Source organism: Rattus norvegicus, chromosome 14 (genome assembly GCF_021556685.1).
Source record: "Rattus norvegicus strain SHRSP/BbbUtx chromosome 14, alternate assembly SHRSP_T2T, whole genome shotgun sequence".
NCBI lineage: Eukaryota > Metazoa > Chordata > Mammalia > Rodentia > Muridae > Rattus > Rattus norvegicus.
The window spans coordinates 82,809,420-82,829,852 of NC_141547.1; the positions used below are offsets into that span (position 1 = coordinate 82,809,420).

General features: G+C 52.4%; 2 protein-coding genes across 6 annotated transcripts; one reads left to right on the forward strand and one right to left on the reverse strand.

Annotated features, from left to right (window-relative positions):
* Positions 1 to 3,095: 3,095 nt before the first annotated feature.
* Pla2g3 (phospholipase A2, group III) lies at positions 3,096 to 8,823 on the forward strand. 2 transcript variants are annotated; one of them, NM_001106015.1, is made up of 7 exons: positions 3,138 to 3,705; positions 4,702 to 4,834; positions 5,076 to 5,210; positions 5,455 to 5,732; positions 6,603 to 6,732; positions 6,837 to 6,953; positions 7,659 to 8,823. In NM_001106015.1, exons 1-7 carry the CDS (start codon positions 3,192 to 3,194, stop codon positions 7,870 to 7,872), a joined length of 1,521 nt encoding a protein of 506 aa, NP_001099485.1. In that variant the 5' UTR covers positions 3,138 to 3,191; the 3' UTR covers positions 7,873 to 8,823. The 2 variants fall into 2 exon arrangements, with proteins under 2 accessions (XP_087438685.1, NP_001099485.1); XM_087582559.1 differs by lacking the exon at positions 5,076 to 5,210 and having other exon boundaries at positions 3,096 to 3,705; positions 7,659 to 8,806.
* Positions 8,824 to 9,069: 246 nt separating this feature from the next.
* Inpp5j (inositol polyphosphate-5-phosphatase J) lies at positions 9,070 to 20,188 on the reverse strand. 4 transcript variants are annotated; one of them, XM_087582207.1, is made up of 13 exons: positions 20,042 to 20,175; positions 17,367 to 18,496; positions 16,908 to 17,021; positions 16,680 to 16,788; positions 16,386 to 16,502; positions 15,913 to 16,088; positions 15,461 to 15,572; positions 15,238 to 15,347; positions 14,947 to 15,130; positions 10,490 to 10,627; positions 10,259 to 10,336; positions 10,042 to 10,146; positions 9,070 to 9,261 (listed from the first exon to the last, which is right to left on the reverse strand). In XM_087582207.1, exons 1-13 carry the CDS (start codon positions 20,144 to 20,146, stop codon positions 9,175 to 9,177), a joined length of 2,565 nt encoding a protein of 854 aa, XP_087438333.1. In that variant the 5' UTR covers positions 20,147 to 20,175; the 3' UTR covers positions 9,070 to 9,174. The 4 variants fall into 4 exon arrangements, with proteins under 4 accessions (XP_087438333.1, XP_087438331.1, XP_087438332.1 ...); XM_087582205.1 differs by having other exon boundaries at positions 9,070 to 9,852; XM_087582206.1 differs by having other exon boundaries at positions 17,367 to 18,517.
* Between the last annotated feature and the right edge of the window lie 245 nt (positions 20,189 to 20,433).

Here is a 20,433-nt window from a genome sequence, read left to right on the forward strand (position 1 = left end):
AAGAGGTGACAGTAAGATAGACGACAGGTTGCAGGCGGGGCATGGTGGCGCATTCTTTTTGATCCCAGTGCTCAGGAGGCAGAGGCAGGAGGATCTCTGTAAGTTTGAGACCACAAAGTGAGTCCAGGAGAGTCAGGGATATTACATAAAGAAACCCTGTCTCGGAAAACAAAACAAAACAAAACAAACAAACAAAAAAGAAAGTGGCTCGGGGTTGGGGATTTAGCTCAGTGGTAGAGCGCTTGCCTAGGAAGCGCAAGGCCCTGGGTTCAGTCCCCAGCTCCGAAAAAAAGAACCAAAAAAAAAAAAAAAAAAAAAAAAAAAAGAAAGTGGCTCTCTGTGCCTTTAGCCTTGAAAGGGAGTGAAACTCAAGGTGGCGGTGTCCACAGTGGTGGTGCGCACAGTGGTGGTGTGTGTGGTGACAGTGCACATTGATGGTGCATACAGTGATAATCTTGAAAGGCTAAGGCAGGAGGATTCCAAGTCTAACACTAGCCTAGGTTATTTAGCAAAGACTCCACTAAAAAAGAAAGACAGGGAGAGGAAGCAGGTGATACAGACAGGAAGGAAAGAGGGATCCCGGACAGACACCCACTCCTTATTCCCTGTGAATCAGGCTCCATCCCAGGTTGGTGAAGACTCAGAGAAAAGCTTACCCCTGTGTCCTATCCCGCTCATTTTGAACCCTTCAGTCTTCTGAGGGACGCCCTGACGAGACACAAGGTACAGCCCCTGTCCCATAGATTGATGTGTTCCCCAGGTGGAGTTGCAAAAGAAACCTTTCGGGTGCCTCCCTTTCTGTCTGTTGCCACCTCAGCCTGCTTTCCCATGGGGCGGACAGGAAGAGCTCTCAAAGATTCTCCCCACAGCACCTGCCACTACAGAGGAGGAAAACAAAGACCTAGGTAGGACAAAATTCCCTAGTGAGACATCACCCTAGTCACAGTCCCACAGTCCCTGCCCCAAAGTGGGCAGACATAGATTCAGTGATCCCCAAACCTTAGGGTTTGCTTTCTCCCAGCTAGGTCGCTTCCTGCCACCCTGAGGTGGTAGTGAGTGTTTTGGATGGCAGATGCTGTGCCTAGGGTAAGAGTCTTACCTAACGCCCTGTGAGTAACTACAGGGTTCATTCTGGTCTTGCAGAAGAGGAAGCTGAGGGCCGGAGACGTTGATTTCTAAGGCCAAGGTCACACTGTACCAGCTGGGTCTGATCTTTCCAAAGCTGGGCTCCTAATGTGATTCTCTTTCCAGCCCTACTAGGTGATGGGCAGGGAAGGCTGTGGAATGTGGAAAAGGGAGCCTAACTGGATGTCAGGTCCTCTGACGAGAGAAAAGAAAATACCACAAATGTGCTTGCTTTTTTTTTTTTTTTTTTTTTAATTTTAACCTTGTGTCTACACCCTCTTCTCTCTCCCTCGATGTCACCACATCTCTCTCAACTTCTGGAGAGGGGTTTGGCACCTTGGTTACACCAATCCTCTTTTCCTTCCTTCTTTTTTTCTTTCTTCCTTTAAGATTTATTTATTTATTTATTCATTCATTCATTTATTTATTTATTTATTTATTTATTTATCGCTGTCTTCAGACACACCATAAGAGGGCATCAGATCCCATTACAGATGGTTGTGAGCCACCATGTGGTTGCTGGGATTTGAACTCAGGACCTCTGGAAGAGCAGTCAGTGCTCTTAACCTCTGAGCCACCTCTCCAGCCCACCAATCCTCTTTTCATTAATCCTCAGCTATTACCTCCAGGTTAGTGCTAGTTCTGAAGCCACAAAGATGGGCCTCATGGCGGAAGCAGACTCCGTGCTCCCCTTCCTGCACTGGCTCTGACTCTGTTTTGATGGGACTTGACTTCCTTCAAGTATAGAACAAGGGCTGAGGGGATAATGTCCAGGCTAGCCCTGACTTGCACCTTTAAGGTCTCAGCCCCATGGGGGCCTGAGTGTCATTTGAATTACTTTTCCCACCCTACGGACCTTCAGTTTCTATCTTGCCATTTTCCTTAGTTTGTGTGTTTGTTTTGTTTTGTTTGTTTTTGAGACAGGGTCTCATTATGTGGCTTTGGCTGTCCCGGAACTCATTACATAGACCATCAGTCTTGCCTCAAACACAGAGATCTGCCTACCTCTGCCTTCTAAGTGCTGGGATGAAAGGTGGACTTACAGCCAGCTGGACTCAGTTTCTTCATCTATATGATGGGTATAAATACTAGCTTCGCCAGATATTTGGAAGCTGAATGACACATCGGCTTGGGGACATGGGGTGCTGAGTATAGCCCCCCTCCATGATAGAGAAACCCATGTCCCTTGGGGGACACATGATGCCTTCTGGGTCTCTAGGTGGTCATACTCCAAGAATAGAAGGGCTGTAGACCTGGCCCTCTGAGCCATTTTCTGCTTATTTGGGGATCTTATCTTTCAAATCCCCAGTGCCATCCCTGCTCCAGGTTGTTTTCAGGTCCTACTCTGGCTGTGTGTCCCCAACCATAAGACAGGAGTATTGGTGCTGGACCAGATCTGCGCTGGAAGTTGCAGGGGTCCTGTGGAGCCTTTGGAGTATGACAAGGGGCTTTCTGAGAACCGGGACTTGCAAAGAGCACCAGAATCAACCTTCTTTTCCCAGAAGATTTGGGAACTCCCAGGGTGGGCCCCAGAGCCCCAGCCCTGTCTTGGCCTCTTCCACCCGCCCTAGCTGAGGTCCATGGCCTCTTGCCAATCTCATAGACTTGGGTGTGGTAGCTGCAACTGGGTTAGGAGAGCAAGGACAGGTTATGGAGGTCTCCTCTAAGTCCCTGCACTCTCTTCTGGCTCCAAAGGAGACACAGCTTCCTCTTGACCTCCCTCCTCCATCCCCACCCTCACAGCCCAAGGCATCACAGATCTATCTTTCCAGGCCAGCCCTGGGGCAGGTGACTGGACAACGCTGAGGACAGGCTGAGTGGAGGCGTGGGCCCAGCAATGCATCCCTCAGCCAATCAGCAGCCTGCCCAGCCGGTGGATTCGGTTACAAGCCCAATATCACCCCACACACCAGCCTTCCTCCTCCTCCTCCTGCAGCTCCATTCATTGGCCCCGACACCCAGGGTCTGCTGGGCATCGCTTCCGCTCCAGCCTCAGCAGCTGCCTCGTGGGCAGCCAAAGGCAGGCATCCAGGGGGCTTTGTCTGACCAGGCTGGGCTAGGATAGAATGGGGGTCCTGGGGATACTTCTGGGGGTGCTGGCTTTCCTGGGGGTTGTTCCAGAAGGCTCCCATACCCTCCATTGGGACAGTACCTCCTGCCATTTGGTCCGGTCCATCTCTGGTAGCCCTCTGGGCTCCCTGAGCTTCTTGGGCGAAGATGCCCAAGGCCTGGCATTATTCCAGGCCCTCTGGGATGCGCACCACAGGCTGCAGGTTTGTATCAGGCAGGATGAATCCGAGCTCATCGCAGCCTTCAGGGCTCTCTGTGCTCATGAGCCCTTGCGGCACGCCTTCATCCACACCCCTGGACCAGAGCTGCAGAGAGCACTGGCCACTCTGCAGAGCCAGTGGGAGGCCTGCCGAAGGTCTGAGGCTAGTCCCACGGGAGCCAGGGAGAAGCGAGAAACAGAGCACCGCGGAGCACCTGCCGGAGAGCACCAACGAAGGAGAAGAGGCTGGACCATTCCTGGCACGCTGTGGTGCGGTGTTGGGAACTCTGCTGAGAATGCCTCAGAACTGGGTGAGCCGCAGGGGTTTGGGTAGGTGTCTGGCGGGTATATGTGGAGTGGGGTGTTGGGCTCCAGCCTGACCCCCCTTCTTCTAGGCTGTATTCTTGGAGAAGTGACTTAGGCATTTTGAACCTCTTTTTTTTTTTTTTTTTTTTTTTTGGTTCTTTTTTTCGGAGCTGGGGACCGAACCCAGGGCCTTGGGCTTCCTAGGCAAGCGCTCTACCACTGAGCTAAATCCTCAACCCCCCCCCCTTTTTTTTTAATCTGTAAAATGGGTGTGAACATGAGTAGCTCTTCATGGGACACCTAATTGACTCAAACCCAGAGTCCTCATGAATCACCACCTGAGGGAGGAGGTAGGCTGGGGGAGGATCGGGATTCTGCTGTTCTAAACAGCCTCTACCCATGAGATACTTCAGTGGAAAGAGCCCCAAAGACCCAGGCTCCACCTAGCACATTCAAGCGGACACTTCTTGAAACTCCAAGTTCCTTATTTGTAAGATAAAAAGCCACTTCTCTTTGAGGGCTGCTGTGAGCTTGGCTTGTGGAAACACCACAATGATGGACATCATGGCTTGAGCTGTGGTTGAGTGCCGTGTATCTGCAAGGAATGCTGCCGGGGGACCGGATTTGAGCAAGCCAGGTTGGGCATCTCACCCACCCAGTGCCTTGCTGTGCCAGGGGAAAGATTGTACCTGGCCTGTCTGTCGTTCCATCACACACTCTCATTATCTGGAGTTTTATTTGGTTGTGAGCCTGGGAGCTCTGTGAGTCAGCGCTGAGGAAGACAAGTCCACCAGCTGGTGGGTGGGCTCTCCAGCGCTAGGAGTAAGCAAAGGAGGCTGCGAGCCCGTGGACTTCTCTGAACTGTGAGGGCGCTGTACCTGGAGAACAACTGCCCTGCTCTGGCTCTGGGCTGGGACGGGGAGGAGCATTTGCTATACTGGGTAGGCATAGCGGCCGCACCGTACCCCGGCTCCAGTTTGCGCCCCTTTCTCTCCATGCAGGTATGTTCCACGGCCCTGATTTCTGCTGCCGGGAGCACGACCAGTGCCCACAAACCATCTCACCCTTGCAGTATAATTACGGCATCCGAAACTTCCGATTCCACACCATCTCTCACTGCGACTGTGATGCCAGGTTGGCAGCAGCCAGAGAGGGCTCGGGGACAGAACAGGGTTACCCGGTTCTTGGGTATAGGCACTAGGAACCCAGAGAGTTCTAACGATCGGCAGCTGTGGCCCCTTCTTCTGACCATCCTCCGTGCAGGCGGGCAAAACTGAGGTTCTAGAAAGTGAATGATCGTCTGGTAGAGTGAGCAACAAAAGGTTCCACGAGGCTCCCTGGGGTCCTGGGACCTGAATTCTGGTTCTGGGGGCAGGTTTCAACAGTGCCTGAGGAGCCAGGGTGACTCCATCGCGGACATCATGGGCGTGGCTTTCTTCAACGTGCTGGAGATCCCCTGCTTTGTGCTGAAGGAGCAGGAGACCTGTGTGGCTTGGCACTGGTGGGGCGGGTATGTGGCTGCCCCACTTGAGTCCTTGCCCAGCCAGCAGGGCAATTGGACTCTTAAGTCCAGGGAGGGAGGTCTGCGTGTCCTCCAGGACCCATGCATTGTTCTTTGATTAGGGCAAGGCTAGGGGTTGGTTTGAACCTTTCTGGAGAATTCCCCACAGCCTGGTGGTGGTAGGGGAGATGATTCTGGGAGCTTTGGGAACAGGAATTCTGGGTCATTAAATGCCTCAAACTGCCCCCCTCAGGTGCAGGACATATGGCTCCTTACCCCTTGCTCACCTGCAGCCCAGGACTTACTACAACGCCTCCTGGAAGGCTGAAGCCACCCCACTTACTCCCAGCCCCCAAAGCCCAGCACCCAGCTGGAAGAGGGGCCCACAGCAGACACCAGCCAGACACCACAGCACAACCACCGTCACTCCCCTCCAGACCCCTGCCATCTCCTCCAGACCTGATATGATGATCCCGAGAGGCCAGCCAGGAGTCTCCCATCCCGGCCTCCAGGATGGCCCAAAACGTCAAGGTGAACTTAGAATTAAGCCTTTCAAGGGGGTGGGAGGGTCGTTGTTCTTACCTCTGTGAGCAAGTGTAGTGTTACCTCTTTGGTTTATTACTATTATTATACTATTATTATTATTATTGTTGTTGTTGTTTGTTTGTTTGTTTGTTTGTTGTAAACACCTCCCAGGGCACCCCAACTTTCTTTATTAGATCCTAAGATCTAAGGGACTTCCATAGTCTGTAAATTAAGCACTGTCATGCCCTGTTGAGCATCTCACCTCTCAAAATATCAGCTGCTAAAACCTCAACACTGAGAACACTCAGGTCCAATCCACTCTCCCCACTAGCTGAAACTTCAGCTTCACAAACTTCACTGGTTTCCTCAAAGGCTGACTGCAAGGGCTAGATGTAGGGGCTGGGTGCAGCCAGCGGTAAAGCATTTGTCTACAGCGTGCATGGCTCCATGCTCAAGCCTGAAAGAAACAAGAAATGAAGCCCCCACAATCTGTTCTTGAGAGGCCTTTGCTCTTTTCCCATCTGGAGCCTCTGCTCTCTCTTTTTCCTCTCCCAGACTCAGCTAAGCAGTGTCTGAGTCCAGGAAGCCTTATCTGGGATCCTCAGACAGTCACTGTGCAGGGTGTGTGTGTGTGTGTGTGTGTGTGTGTGTGTGTGTGTGTGTGTGTGTGTCTGTGTCTGTGTCTGTGTCTGTGTCTATGTCTGTGTCTGTGCAGCGAGGATTCGTTCTATGTGCTTGACATTCTGTGAACATAGGGGAGGAGACAGAAGAGGACTGTGTGACCAAACACATGTTCTGGTGTGTCTCCTGGATGGCAGCGGGCCCAGGTGCCTCCCCGTGGACTGAACTTTCTTAACTACCACATCTTGCTCCCAGGTGCCCACCGTGTCTGTCGAAGCCTTCGCCACCTGGATCAGTGCGAGCACCAGATCAAGCCCCAGGAAACCAAGTTCCACCTGCTCAACAGCGCCCAGACGCCCCTTTTCCATTGCAATTGCACCCGCCGGTGAGGCCTGCTGGGTGGGCTTGGGAGTGGGTTGCCTGCCGCCAGATCTGTGCAGCAGCACCTGGCAAGGTTCTGGCCCAGCCTGAGCCTGCGTCTGCCCTCAGTCTGGCACGTTTCCTGAGGCACCACAGCCTGCCTGCAAACACCAACAAGGTTTGGGAGCTCCTGGGTACTACCTGCTTCAAGCTGGCCCCACAACTCAACTGTCCTGAGGGCAAAGGGTAAGCGAACGCAGAGCCAGGAGGAATGGGGCCTTTGTCAAGGGCTGGGTTGGTTTGTAGAAGAACCAATTGTGTGCCGGGGACACTAGGCATGGTAGAGGGTCAGAGGGGCTCGAGACTCTGTCACCATCCCTCTGACCCATGCTGCCCTGGGCCCAGCTCTGCAGCAGGCCTTGTGTGTGCCTGTGCTTTGAGATTTAATTCTTGTATGTCCTTGATAATTGATTCAGCTTTCCAGCCCTCTCCTTGCTGCTCTGTAGAATAGGAAAGCCTGGTATGGGGCACACGCTTCTAGTCCTACTTGGGAAACTGAGGCAGGGAAATCTACTTTGGGGCCCAGCTGGGATAGATAGTATGTTTAAGGCTAGTCTAAGCTACACAGTGAGATCCTGTCTCGAACAAAAACAAGCAAACCGAAAGATTGCAGGAGCCGAGGAAACAGTGGATGTGCTGTATGTAGCTCACGGCCTGCCAGTCACAGACACAGACAAACAGGCTCAATTACTGACTGAGGTTTCCGCAGCCACCCAGGCCTGGACCCCAGGCCCCTGGCTACCAGCCTAAGTTAACTGCCTCATCTAGGTTTAGCCATGCCCTCTCTGCTTTGCTGGTGACCCTGATCTCACACCTGCCCTCCTCTGGGCTTTGGTTCTATTTTCGAAGTAGGGTAGATTCTGTTGGCTTTGACCCCTTGTCTCCCCACAGCTGTTCCAGAGACCATAGGGCCATCAAGGTGTCAGCTCGGCATTTGCAGAGGCTTCATCAGAATGGACTCCATTTCTGGGATAAAGGCACCGGGGAGGTTCTGGCACAGCCTTTGGAGCCCCCGGGGACCCTCATGTCATTCTACAGCCAATGTCTGCAACTAACCCAGGCAATCTGGAGACCCGGGGGACAGAAGAAATTCTGGAGCTCATGACCTCAGTTTCACCAGCCTGGACCTCCTTCCTGCTGTTGCTATGTCCTGAGAGACTTGGTCTGTTCTTCGAGGAACAGCATGGCTCTCATAGATTACAGGAGGCTTGGTGGAAGGAAGCTTAACGTCCGAATGTTGGACCACATCTCCTGCTGTACTGGGTGACCTTGAACTGGTGACACAACCCCTCTGTGTCTGGATGTGCTGTTCAGAGTCTATTCTGATGCCTTGGGCTTAGACCTTGTCAGGTAACTTCAGACACAGATAGAATGGGGGGAGTGGCTGATTGCAGGAGTCCAGGAGGTACCAGAAGCAGGTACCTGGGTGTCTCTGTCACTAGACCTGCCTCTCTGAGTCCAGCATTTGACAGTGAGGCCTAAAGCTGCAGGTGAGAAACCAAGGATACAAAAGAAAGGCTTGTTCTTGAATCCAGGGTGTGCAGCGCGTTCCCACATTCTCCCCCTTCTTTTAATAGTTTCTGGGTCCTTCCTGGCCTGAACTAATCTTTCTGTTCTAACTCTAAATTGAAATCTTTTCCATGCCCATGAGGAGTTAGGGCAAGGGACCTCCCTCCTCCACGCTGAGCCTTAGTTCCCTCCTCTGAAAAAGAGGGTAGGGGTGTCCTTATCGTGTGTCTGTCTGAGTGGGGGTCTCACTATAGCCCAGGCTAGCTTCTGCTATGTATAGGAATACAGCCTTGAACTTCTGGTCCACTTTCCTCTACCTCCAAAGTGCTGGAATTGCAGGCATACACCACCACACCAAGTTTTTAGGTGATACTGGGGAGGGAAACCGGAGTGTCAACGCTTCAACCTGCTCAAAGCATGCTCCCGACTAAATTACACCCCCAGCTTGAAAGGGGAACTTGTAAACATGAACTACCTCATAGGGGTGCTGAGGAATAAATGAATTAATAAATACGCATACGCTCAGTAAACATTCTTTTCCTCTAACACACAGCTTGACTGAACTTTGCTGTCTGCTTTTGAGATTCAGGCAGGACCTCTTGGGGGTTTCAGTTTGCCTATCTGTGTAATGGGTCTAAGGATGGCTTTGGGCACACAGGGTGGAAATGAAAGGAGATGGCATGTTTCCATATACAGCTGGTGCCTAGTATACGTCAGTTCTATCACTCCATCACATCATTAGTTCCTAGCACCCCCATCTGTGACTGCTAACAAGTCAGGAAGGAGCCAAGAGTGAAGCTGGAGAATTTAATTCCTAATGGATGACCTCCAAGATTGGAACATCTGTCCGTTACCCCCATCATCCCAGATGAGGGCCCAGGCGAGGCTTTGCTGATTGTCACAGTTGAGGTGGTGCCAGGACTGAGTTTGGGGAAGCCCAGTTGGCCACTCCTGGCCAAGACAGAGTGGCAGATGTGGTTAACGGCTGGAGCAGCAGCAAGAGAGAGGCGGGCGGGTTTGTGGACGAAAGTGGCAGAATGAGACCGTCTAGGTCCATCTACCTCCCACATCAGGGCCCCAAACCCCCGTCCTCTAGCCCCAGCCTGCCCTGCGGGCTGGGGGACAGGCTATTAGGGTCAGGGGCCTCCTGGTCAGGTCCCCAGGAGCCTCCGCCACCTGGGTCTACGGTCTCCAGGCGCAAGGCTGGAAGCAGGCCCAGGCTTCGAGGCACAGCTGGTGGGAAGGCCCAGGGTCCAGGCGGCCCAGAGGGCCCCTCCTCACTACTACCTCGGCTGCCACTACTGTGACCCCTGTCGGGGGCTACCCGAGGCAGCTGGCGGCTCTGGGGTGAGGGACTACGGCTGCCACCACGGCGTTCGCGGGATGAGGGACGGAGAGCGAGACTGGGGAAGCGTGCTAGGCCCGGGCTGCGACTACGGTGTCTCTTGGACTTGCCAGGGCTGGGGCTGCGGGACTTGGGTGCCAGCAGCTCCAGAGTGCTGTCATCCTCCCCCTCGGAGCTGGTGCCTGAGCTGTCTGTGCTGCTGCTGGCTGATTCTGAGGTAGGCAGCGAGATCTGGAGAGAATACTGGCCACTGGGGCAACTCCATTCTCTAGCCTGCCCACACCCTCCTTCCCTGTTGGCAGACCCAGTGAGGCTGGGCTACTGGTCTAAGGTCACAGAGAGAACGTGGAAGATGTGGAAGATGTGACGTTGGACTGGGACATCTTGGCCTGCTTTGGCCTGACAGTCTGATCCGTTTACCTGAAAGGGTTCTGTGACACCAATGAGGATGCTGTGGTGGTGGCTATAGTAACCCAGGATGAAGTCGCCATGGCCCTTGGGCAGTGACTCCTCACTGAAGGTCACCTGGTGGACACAGGGGTAGAGGCCCAAGCTGGGGCCAGAGGGCAGCCTCAGGACTCCCTCCCCCAAGCAGAATCCTGGTGTTCCCAACCCTCTCCTCTCTCCTTATAAGTACCTGGTAGATATTCCCATCCACTTCTTCATGCTTGGCCCAGACATAAGCCACATAATCCTTACAGTGACGGAAACCCACCTAAGGAATGAGGAACCGGGGTTGTGATCCCCTAAAACTAGCAGCTTCCCACAGAGCATCAAACACTGGATACACCAGTGACACAGGGGGCCTGCAGGCTCCTTCCTTCCTCCAGAGTGACTTCCTTCCCCACCAGATTCTTCTTAGTCTCACCCGGTACAAGCCAATCCAGTCCCAGGAGCTTCGGGCAAATACTGTTTCCACGCGGTATCTCACCACAGCCTGCTCCGGCCTTGCCCACTCGTCCGCCACCTCCAGCCGTACCAGAGGTACATCATCCCTGAAGGCAAACTGCCCAAACAAGGCAGGGACAGAGGACAATGTCAGAGGAGGCCCTCTAGCATCCCACATACCTAGAGCTCTTGGTAGTGGCCCATGCTTTAAAAAAAAAAGATTTATTTATTTATTATATATAAGTACACTGTAGCTGTCTTCAGACACACCAGAAGAGAGCACTGGATCCCATTACAGATGGTTGTGAGCCACCATGTGGTTGCTGGGAATTGAACTCAGGACCTCTGGAAGAGTAGTCGGGTGCTCTTAACCACTGAGCCATCTCTCCAGCCCCATGGGCCATGCTTATAATAACTACTAGTATATATTCTGGAGGCTGAGGCAGAAGAATGGAGAATTTAAGTCTAATCTGGGGCAACCCAGCAAGTTCTAGGCCAGAATGGGACTATATAGAGAAACACTATGCCAAAAATATGGTAAAAAATCAAACCAAAACCAGCCAAATAAAAATCCTTGCCTTCATTCTGGGTTCCCTTTTATCCGGAGCCTTCTTAGTTAGTCGGTAGAACGTGACTTTGAAGCCAGCAGTCTTAGATTTGGTCTCAGCTCAGCTATTGTCAGATTATACAATGGTTGACTTCCTTAGCCGTTCAGTAGGCAGGCCCTTGTCCAGAAACTCTTGTTTAGTTTTAATTTTTTTTAAAAAAATTGTTTTGTGTGTATTGTGTGTTTTTCCTGCATGTATCTGAGCACGTGTGTGCCTGGGGCTTTGACCTGGAGTTACATGTGGTCGTTAGCTGCCATGTGGTGCTAGAATCGAAATCTGGGTCCTGCAGAAGAGCAGCCGGGGGATGCTTTCAACAGCTAAGCCATCTCTCCAGCACTCGAGGCTCCTGTTTTATACCCAGGGCTGAACTATTGATTCCCTGAAGTGCTGGTGTGTAATATATTTCACCAACTGCCCAGTTTTAGGTGCTCACTAAATAATTAGCCTAAACGATAGCAAGGGAGATAGGTTAAGTCCCATGTGTACACAGGATTCTGGGATAAGTTCGATTTCCTGGAGCCAACAAGAGGCCAGAAACAGGTGGCTGGAGACCTCAGTTCATTTTCCAGCTCCATCGCTACATTATTGTGTGACCTCAGACAGACAAGACCCTGGCCTTCCCCAGACTCAGTTTCCCCCATCTGAATCTTACTGTTAAGGGTCAACTAATAACACTACCTTGTCATGAGTCCACGAACACAAACTAGAATCATGAGTGTTTTCCTCTGGGACCAGCCAGGACAACCAGGGAGTCACCTAGACAGGTGGAGTTTCTGCAGTGGCAAGCAGCCAGAATCCTGGCCACCTGTGTCCCTAAGGAAGAGCTCACGTGGTGCCAGCCTAGGGCCTTTGTCTGCTCCCTGTTGATCTGGTTTCAGGTTTCTTTCCCTGGCTTCTGAGCCTAGCTGTTCCAGAAGAAACCAGTACATTCCTTCCCCGTCCTGGGTTCCTAACTGAAGGGCAGGTTGAAATGTGTTCTAAGGCTTTACAAGGGTAAAATCCCTGCAGAGGTGCAATGATGCGTGCCTATAACCTGTCCTTAGGTGCAGGCTGGAGAGCAGATTCTAGAATGGTCCAGACCAGGCTATGAGAGAGTCTGTTCTTTAAAAAGACAAGAAAAACAAAGCAAAATAAACAAAATCTCCAACCAACCCCAAAACAAAGCCTGCTAGAGGGCTCGGTGGGAAGAAGCTTTATCCTCAGGGTGACCTGAGTTTAATCCCTGGATCCACATTTAGAAAGAGATCACCCACTCCCAAAAGTTATCCTCTGAACTCTTTCAGAGAGTGCACACATGTGCACATAAACAAATGTAAAACAAATACGGGGGGTGGGGTGAGGTGGGTCAAAGAGAGATGGAGAGATGGCTCAGAGGTTAAAGGCACTAGCTGACGTTGTTCCTGAGGTCCTGAGTTCAATTCCCAACAACCACCTGGTGACTCACAACCATCTGTAGTGGGATTTGATGCCCTCTTCTGGTGTGTCTGAAGACAGCATGCTCACATACATAAAATAAACCAATCCTTTAAAAAAAAAAACCCAAAACAAAAACAAAAAAACCAAACAAACCAAAAACAGAAACAGAGGACCCAGGTTCAGTTCCCAGCACTCAAATGGTGGCTCACAGCTGTCCACCCTCTTTCCTCTGCCTCTGCAGACACAGAAGCATACACAACCAAAGCATCTATGTACATAAAACAAATGAATAGCCCTAACTCTAAAATAGAGAGGAGACTTTGGACGTTTCAGGGCCTACGGCATTCAAAGGGATGGTGTGTGTAAGGGCTCTACATGTGGTCTGATGTATGGTAGATGTCCGGCAGGTCACGTTAGGTTTGTTTGTTTGTTTGTTTGTTTGTTTATTTATTTATTTATTTATTTTTTCGGAGCTGGGGACCGAACCCAGGGCCTTGCGCTTCCTAGGTAAGCGCTCTACCACTGAGCTAAATCCCCAGCCCCCCAGGTTTATTTTTAAGACAGAGTCTCAATGTGTTCCAGGGAGACCAGACTGAATTTGAAGTTCTTCTGCCCTCAGACTTTGTTGAAATGCTGTAATTAGAGAGATTTGCCACCATGCTTGGTTCATTAGGTAACTTTTTTTTTTTTCACACCTGGCCTTCCCCGGGTAACTTTTGTTATTGTTTGACCCAGGGTCTCACTATGTGGCCCTGGCTGGCTTTGAACTCTTGATTCCTCCACTTCACTATTCTCAGTCCTGGAATTGGCCACCAGCCCCAGCTTACAATAACTTTTTTTTTTATTAACTTGAGTATTTCTTATTTACATTTTGAGTGTTATTCCCTTTCCCGGTTTCCGGGCCAACATCCCCCTAACCCCTCCCTTACAATAACTTTTTAAAAAGTTCTTTGTTTCCTTTCAGTTCTTTCTGCATTGCTGGGATTGAACCCTGTGTGTCACCCATGCTAGGGAAGTACCCTACCTCTGAGCCGCATCCCAAGTCCCAGGTAACAATTTTTTTCCTGTCCACCATGGGAAGGACAGGACAATGTGGCCTAATGCTGAGTCTCTAGGCGGGGTCCCTGACTAAGGGCCAAGGTGTGGTGGCACATGCCTATAACGTTAACACTTGGGAAGCTGAGACAGGAGGATCATGAGCTTGAAAGAGCCTAATACATAGCAAGAAGTGATCTAAAAACAAACAAACAAACAAACAAAACCAAAAGCTCCTACCCCATCCCTGTCCCAGAGTTCACTCGAGGCCATGCTTGGGCGGAGCCCCATCCCCAGCTGAAGTTTTGGCTTGAGTCCCATTGACTGATCACGTGACAAAGTTACCATGAGAAACATTCTTTGGCTTGCAGGACTCCTTCTTATCAGACCAAGAAATCCAGAAACCACAGCTTAGGTTTCAAGGTTGGAAACACAGGACAGACCTACCCACCCTATTCTGCTTCTGCCGCTAGACTTGGGGCACATCGACATCTCAGTAGGAGCCTGAGGTTACCCCATGGTAAACCAGAGAGTTAGACTATGTCGTCTTCCAAACAGCTTCTGACACGCTAGGACTGCCTCCTTTGTCTTTAGGAACCTCGGTTCTAAACACAGTGAAGTCACCCCTGAGCATCCGGGTCTGTTTGGTTCCCCTGGTAGACACTAAATCCCAGGGAGGTCGAAGTTCCTTATGCAAAATGGTATATGTTATGTGCATGTAACTGTGCAGCCCTGTGTATATTTTAATTCATTTCTAAGTTACTTACAATACTTAACATACTGCGAATGGCGCGAAGGCTGCTGTTATACTGCATTGCTTAAGGAGAATGACAAGAAAGAAAAGCGTGTGTGTGTGTGTGTGTGTGTGTGTGTGTGTGTGTGTGTGTGTTCAACACAGGCACGCTTTTTTCAGAAAAGAATTTTGAACTTGTTTTTCAAACTCTGCACAAGGCATGGGCATGTGCATGTGCATAGGTACCCACAGAGGCTAGAGGCATCAGATCTCTTGAATCTGGAGTTATATTTAGGTGACTGTGAGATGCCCCCTGGGGGTGCTGGAACATGAACTTGGGTCCTCTGCAAGACCAGTATGTTCTTCAAACTTTAGGCTGTTGCCCTAAACATTTCTTGGAAGGAGGAAGAAGTCGGTGACAGATAGTGCAAAGATACGAGTTCTTTTAACCAAACTGTCTTGAGTTCAAATCCTTCCTTTTCCTCCTACCACGTTGCTCTAGGCAAGGGAGGTCCTGTCAGCCACTCCCTCTTTATTTGAAAAAAAAAAAAAGGCTGCTGTTAAGGGCAGGTGGTAAGGTTACTGATAGAAGATGCTTAGCTGGGCCAAGGACCGTCGTGAGGGGCGGATGAGGCCAGGACTTACCTGCAGAAGGAAGCGGGCGGCAACAGGCTTGTGGTCACTGACGGTGTATTCCATGTGACTGCGATAGCTGTGCTGGGTCACCTGGAGCCTGTGACTCTCTCGCCCTGAGGGGCTGGGGCCTCCACTTGGAGCCTTGACCTTCCACAGAATGCGATCTGTCCAGGCTGGCTTCCGCTTCTTGGCACTGCGATAGGACAAGGTAGCCTGAATTTCAGGGGCCAGGGGTCAAAGCACGGCTCTGGCTTTATCTTCTGCCCCTTCCCCTCATCCCACCCCTATCCCATGGCTTACCTCGTATCATATTTGTTGGTCCCCACATCAAACTTGAAGGTGGGGGCAAAATTAAGGGGCCCTTCCTGGAAACCTTTCAAGATGGGCCAAGTATTCTTGGCCATGTTGAGCTGTGGGGGAACCAGACAGGCAGAACAAGAGCTTGGGCCTTGTACAGCATCCAGAGACAGGGTGGGACAGGGAGGTCAAGAGTCAGGGAAGGGGAAGAAAAGTCACTGCCTACCTGGTCCTTCTCCCAGAGCTGATGGAGTTGGTTGCTGTCTATGGCGAACTTGACGAAGTGTAGGTCATAGCTCTCAATGCGGAAGTTCAGGTCCCCAAACCAGAATACAAGGCTGCTCCAGGGTGGGAGTGGGGGGTCAGAGGGTCCACGGAGTGCAAAGGCTCAATCTAGATCCTTCCTGGCACCCACCCAACCCTTTAGAAGTGCCAATGGCTGCCAGAGCCTTCAGTCAGGCAAGGGATGGAGGAAAAAGAGAGTCTAGAGACATTAGGTGAGGAATTTCAGCAAGCAAATACCCCCCAGGAAAGCTCTACCTTGCAGGATCCTCCCCTCCCCAGCAAACTGCTAGCTGCCTCGGGTTTTCCTATAGGTCATATGAGTGGGTCGCTCACATCCATCAGTAGGCCCAACATTCCTATCCACACAACCTGGCACTTTTCATCCTCACTTACTCATGATCCAGGATGCCGTGTGCACCAGGTCCCTGGAATTGCTGGAGGCTAAGGATAGTTTGAAAGTTATCCTTGCGCTGCTCCGCCTTGTCCATGTGTGCGGGCAAGTGGCAGTTTAGGAAGCACAGCATGTGCCCGAAGGCTGCTAAGCGCACACTTACTCCGCCCTTGTTACCCTAGGGGTGAGGTTTGACTGGTCATGGGCCTGACCTGAGCCAGGAGAGGAGTCACTGGGCTGGGCATAAGAGCCCCTGAGGAGCAGAGGAGGCTTAATCTTAGGCCGGAATAAGTTCTAAGGAAAGAAAAAGGAGGCTGGGAGGGGCCAGAGAAGGAACGGGGCGGGGCGTAGAAAACAGTGGCTCTTGGGTTGGGGAGGGTCTCCGGGTAAAGGATACAAGCGTGAAGTGGTGATCTTGCAAGCCACACTCAGGCCCTTCCCCCTCCCCCATCACCTCCCACCCCACCCCGCTCACCCAGTAGCCACCCAGGCCAGTCCGAGTACAGTCCGTCTGCACATCCCGTAGGAAGGGTAGGTGGTAGTACTTGGCGAAGAGCAGCAGGATGACGCCCTGCATCCTCACGGTGCTCACCTGCAGGGGGAGGCGTGCTGGGGACCCTCGGCATACAGCTTTCCCGCAGCCTCTGCCTCTGCCTCCTACCCCCCTCATTTCTCTACCCCAGCAATAGAGAGACCCAGCAGTCTCTCTGAGATGGGAGCAGGAATCCAAAAGAGTCCCTGCTTCCCACAAGGGTGTCCGTGTTGTTACCAGCACGAAGTTGAAAGGCCCCAGCGCATCCATGAAGAGCTCACTCCACTGGTCGGTAAAGAGAGCATCCTTGAGCCGCTTGTTGATCATGGAATTGACTTCTTGCAACCTTGGGGGTAAGCGGGGAGGGAACGATCATTGGAAAGGCTGTTTTAGAAATTCCTTTTATGGGTGTGTCCAGGAGGCCAAAATGCCCAGGAAAGGGGATCGGCTTCCACTGCTCCTCACCCGATGGCAATCATGTCTGCACCGTCGCTATCGTGGCCACCACCCAGGTGTAGAAGAGATGTGACATCGTCAGGAGGCATGGCAGTGCCCACATTCCATGTAACCACAGTGATCCTGGAGGCAGGTACATGGGAGGGTTTACTCCTGGCTACCATTTTCCCACCCTCCCTTTCTCTCTCACAGGACTCCTTCTGGGGAGTTAAATGGAGGCAGGTAAATAAGTAAGGGTTTTTAGAAAAGACACAAAGTAGGCCTAACATCCCCAACTACCTTCCTGGGGAGATAAACCCAAGAAGCAAATCCCTTAGAGAGAGAGAGCATCTTCTAGGGTCCCAAAGTAGGTCCAGGAGCGCCCCGCTCCCATCCATTCCTATCGAGGTAAACTGAGTTTAAAATGCAGTCACCAGTCTCTCCTTTCAAGTCCCAGTAACTTTAAATGAGGGAGAGCCAGGCCCTCACCGGAATCCAGGGTCGCTCTTGCAGGTAGGCTGAGCTGACCAAGAAGACGTTGGTGAGGTGGCGGTGGCGACTGGGCTTTCTTGTGTCTGTAGGTTAGGGCTTGGGCACTTGCCAGGCCCTGCACCCTGGGTGACAGGTCTTGGGAGTGCCACCTCAGGGGCTGGGGGCACACAGGGAGAGCGGTTGGGAGAACGACTAGGGGAGCGGCTGGGAGACCGAGGTGGCTTGGGCAGAGGTGGGGGCACAGTCTGGTTTGAAGGGATTCCTGGCCGAAAGGTAGGGGACAGAAGTCCAGGGGAGCGGGTGCCAGACTCTGGAAGGCCTGAGCTCACATCCAAGGGCAGGGTCTGTGGTGGCGGCGGCAAGACGGGATCCTCGGGACTGTGGCGCGGAGCCTCTGGTCTTGCGCGGAAGGAGGGGGAAAGCCGAGGATCTGAGGAAGTTTGGGCCCTTGGAGGAGAGGTGGCAAGACCAGCTGCCTGCACTGGGGTATGGAGACACCCGTCTGCAGGGGGAATGGGCCTGCGAACTGCCGTATCCTTCTGTCTAGCTGGCAACTGTCTCTCGGAAGCTGGGGTAGATGTCACAGTTGCTGGAGCCAGGTGACTCTCCTGAGAGGGTGACAGAACGGGACTGGGCACAGGGGAAGGACTGGAGGGGGACTGTGGGGGCTGCTCCTGAGAGGCCAGTGCCAGGCTTAGGCCTGAGGTTGCCAATGCTGGCTTAGGTCCCACAGAGGTGGGTGATAACTGCTTCTGATCCCTGGAAGTTGGTGATAGAATGGGCCCTAGAGGAGCCGGAGTAGGCCTTGGCATAGCAGAGGCAGATATTACTAGCTGCCCCAGAGACTTCGGAGCCAGGATTGAGACCGAGGCGACTGGCGGAGGCTTTGGTCCTGCAGCGGCAGATACTACCAGTTGGCCCACAGACGTGGGAGCCGGCTTGGAGCTGCGGTGAGGTGGAGGTCTTTTCTGTTCGCCAGCGGTGGACAGTGGAGCTAGGATGGGTCGGGGAGATGACAAAGCCAGTCTTGGTCTCTCTGAAGGAGGTGACACAGCTGCTCGTGGTCCCACCGGTGCCAGGGCCAATCTTGGTTCTGAGGGTGTTGGGCCCGTGTTCTTTGCTGGAAGCTGAAAACTTGAATTTACCTTCTAGAGGACAAATAGATGACTCAGAGTGACTCTAGCAAGGGGCTGAGCCCTCACTTCCATTTAGCCCTCAGCAGACACAGCTTAGGGCAGATCCTTCCAAAGAAAGCCTGCCTGCTCTCTCTCCAATCCATTCTGCTCCAGGTCAGTTTCCTTCTCAGAAGAGACAGGATACAAAAGGATACAAAAGTCATGTTTCCATATTAATCTTGAAACCCTGTTCACAGACGGACAGACTGAAACCCTGAATAGGCTGAGTGGAGCATGAGCCCGAATCTGAGTGCTCTCCTAGCCTTCCTGGCTGGCACCTACTCCCGCTTTAACCTGACAAGCTTCCAGGGCAGCTCTCACGGCAGCCCCTGCCGCTCCTCTTACAGAGGGCGCTGACTCAAACACCCCAAGTCCCTCCATGTTCTTTCTTCCAGTGTCCCTCAGGTGACCCTCACACTCTACCCACCACTCCTGACCCCTTGGTCACAGTCCTGCCTGTGCTGACCCATTCCCAGTGGGCCATGCAGGGTCAAGAGCTGGCAATGGAGACTGTCAAATCCCAGCTTTGGGATTTGAAGCAAATGTTCCTCAGCCCACAGACTGTTTCCCATCTGTAAAATTAACGCGCTGTTGGAAGGGTCCCTGACCATACCACATCCTAAAGTGTGTGCGTTCAGAGCAAGGGGCCATACTTGAGCCTAACACTTCCTGGGATTTGAATGCTGGAGAGTAAGCCCACCCTCCTTGGCCAGTCAGTGCGGTCTAATGCCACGCCTCTCTCTGCCCAGACTGTGCCCTCTTATCTTGCCTGTCCTTTCTCCACCTGTGAGGATAGGCAAATGGGTATTCTTTATACCTGGCAGGGGGGAGAACACCTGCCTTGTCCATTCTGATTATGCTATTCCCACTCTCCAGAGGACAGGAGAAAGCATCCTTTGCCAGGGAGGACGGAGGAAGGTCTATGCTCGCCCCAGGGTGGCCCCATCCTGCTTTGGAGATGCAGTTCAGTCTCTGTCCCTGTCCTTCTCGGTTCAGAGAACCTGGAATTCTACTTCCACCTCCCTCCCTGAACTCCACTTTTTGAGGCAGCATTTTGGATACTCTCCTTGGTTCCAAGTGTCCCACTGTGTGCCCCCTCCCCCCCAAGCACCATACCGCCTCCAGCACTAACAACTTAGACATCCCAGATGTCACAGTTCTAGTCTTCAGACACAAGCCCCCTCATTTTGCATTGGCTCAGAGAGGACAAGCCACTTGTCCAAGGTCACACAGCAGAGCTGGAGAACAGCTGGGTCCTCTGACAACCAATCCAGAGTGCTTCTGGGGGACTCCTGGCTGTGGCTGGTTCCTTTTCTCTATGGGCATCCCATTACTGCCCCTCCAGCGTGACCTTTTTGCCCAGCCTCTGCTTGGCAGGCACAGAAAAGTACCAGTCCCTTAGCCAGGGGCACCAGGGTGCCTGCAGAGTGCGTGTGGTGGGGGAGTGTGAGACTAGGAATCAGGAATGGGGGCTAGCTAGGGTTTAGGGGTTCTTACCTTCGAGGGTGTCCCAGTTTGCAAAGCCCCATGGGTCCCAGGCAAGGGTCCCAGTCCAGTTCTGGTCCCCGACTTGGCACTACCACTCCTGCTCTGGCCCTCCATGTCTGCAGCAGACCCCGGCAGCCCAGCCTGGCTCCCTTGGGTTCTGGCTCCAGCTCCTCAGCTCCCAGGAACCAGTGATGTCATCAGCCATTTCAACCTGCTGAGAATTTAAAGGCACAGGCACCCACTTCCCATACTGAAGGTGGCAAGTGCTAAGTGGCTACCCTTGAGGAGCACTTGAGCTGGCTGCTGATCTCAGAGCGTCTGGGGTAATATAAGCACCCATCAGCTTAGCCCTCCTGAACTCTGAAGGAGACCCCACCACCTGTCTGCCCCACCCTCCAGAC

Coding starts and splice junctions, on each gene's coding strand:
- Pla2g3 (NM_001106015.1), top strand. CDS start 3,192: ATGGGGGTCCTGGGGATACTTCTGGGGGTGCTGGCTTTCCTGGGGGTT. Junction 3,706..4,701: donor TGAGAATGCCTCAGAACTGG/GTGAGCCGCAGG, acceptor CTCTCCATGCAG/GTATGTTCCACGGCCCTGAT. Junction 5,733..6,602: donor GGATGGCCCAAAACGTCAAG/GTGAACTTAGAA, acceptor TCTTGCTCCCAG/GTGCCCACCGTGTCTGTCGA.
- Inpp5j (NM_133562.2), bottom strand. CDS start 20,146: ATGGAGGGCCAGAGCAGGAGTGGTAGTGCCAAGTCGGGGACCAGAACT. Junction 16,503..16,679: donor GGCCTTTCAACTTCGTGCTG/GTAACAACACGG, acceptor CTCCCCCTGCAG/GTGAGCACCGTGAGGATGCA. Junction 10,337..10,489: donor ACTGGATTGGCTTGTACCGG/GTGAGACTAAGA, acceptor CTCATTCCTTAG/GTGGGTTTCCGTCACTGTAA.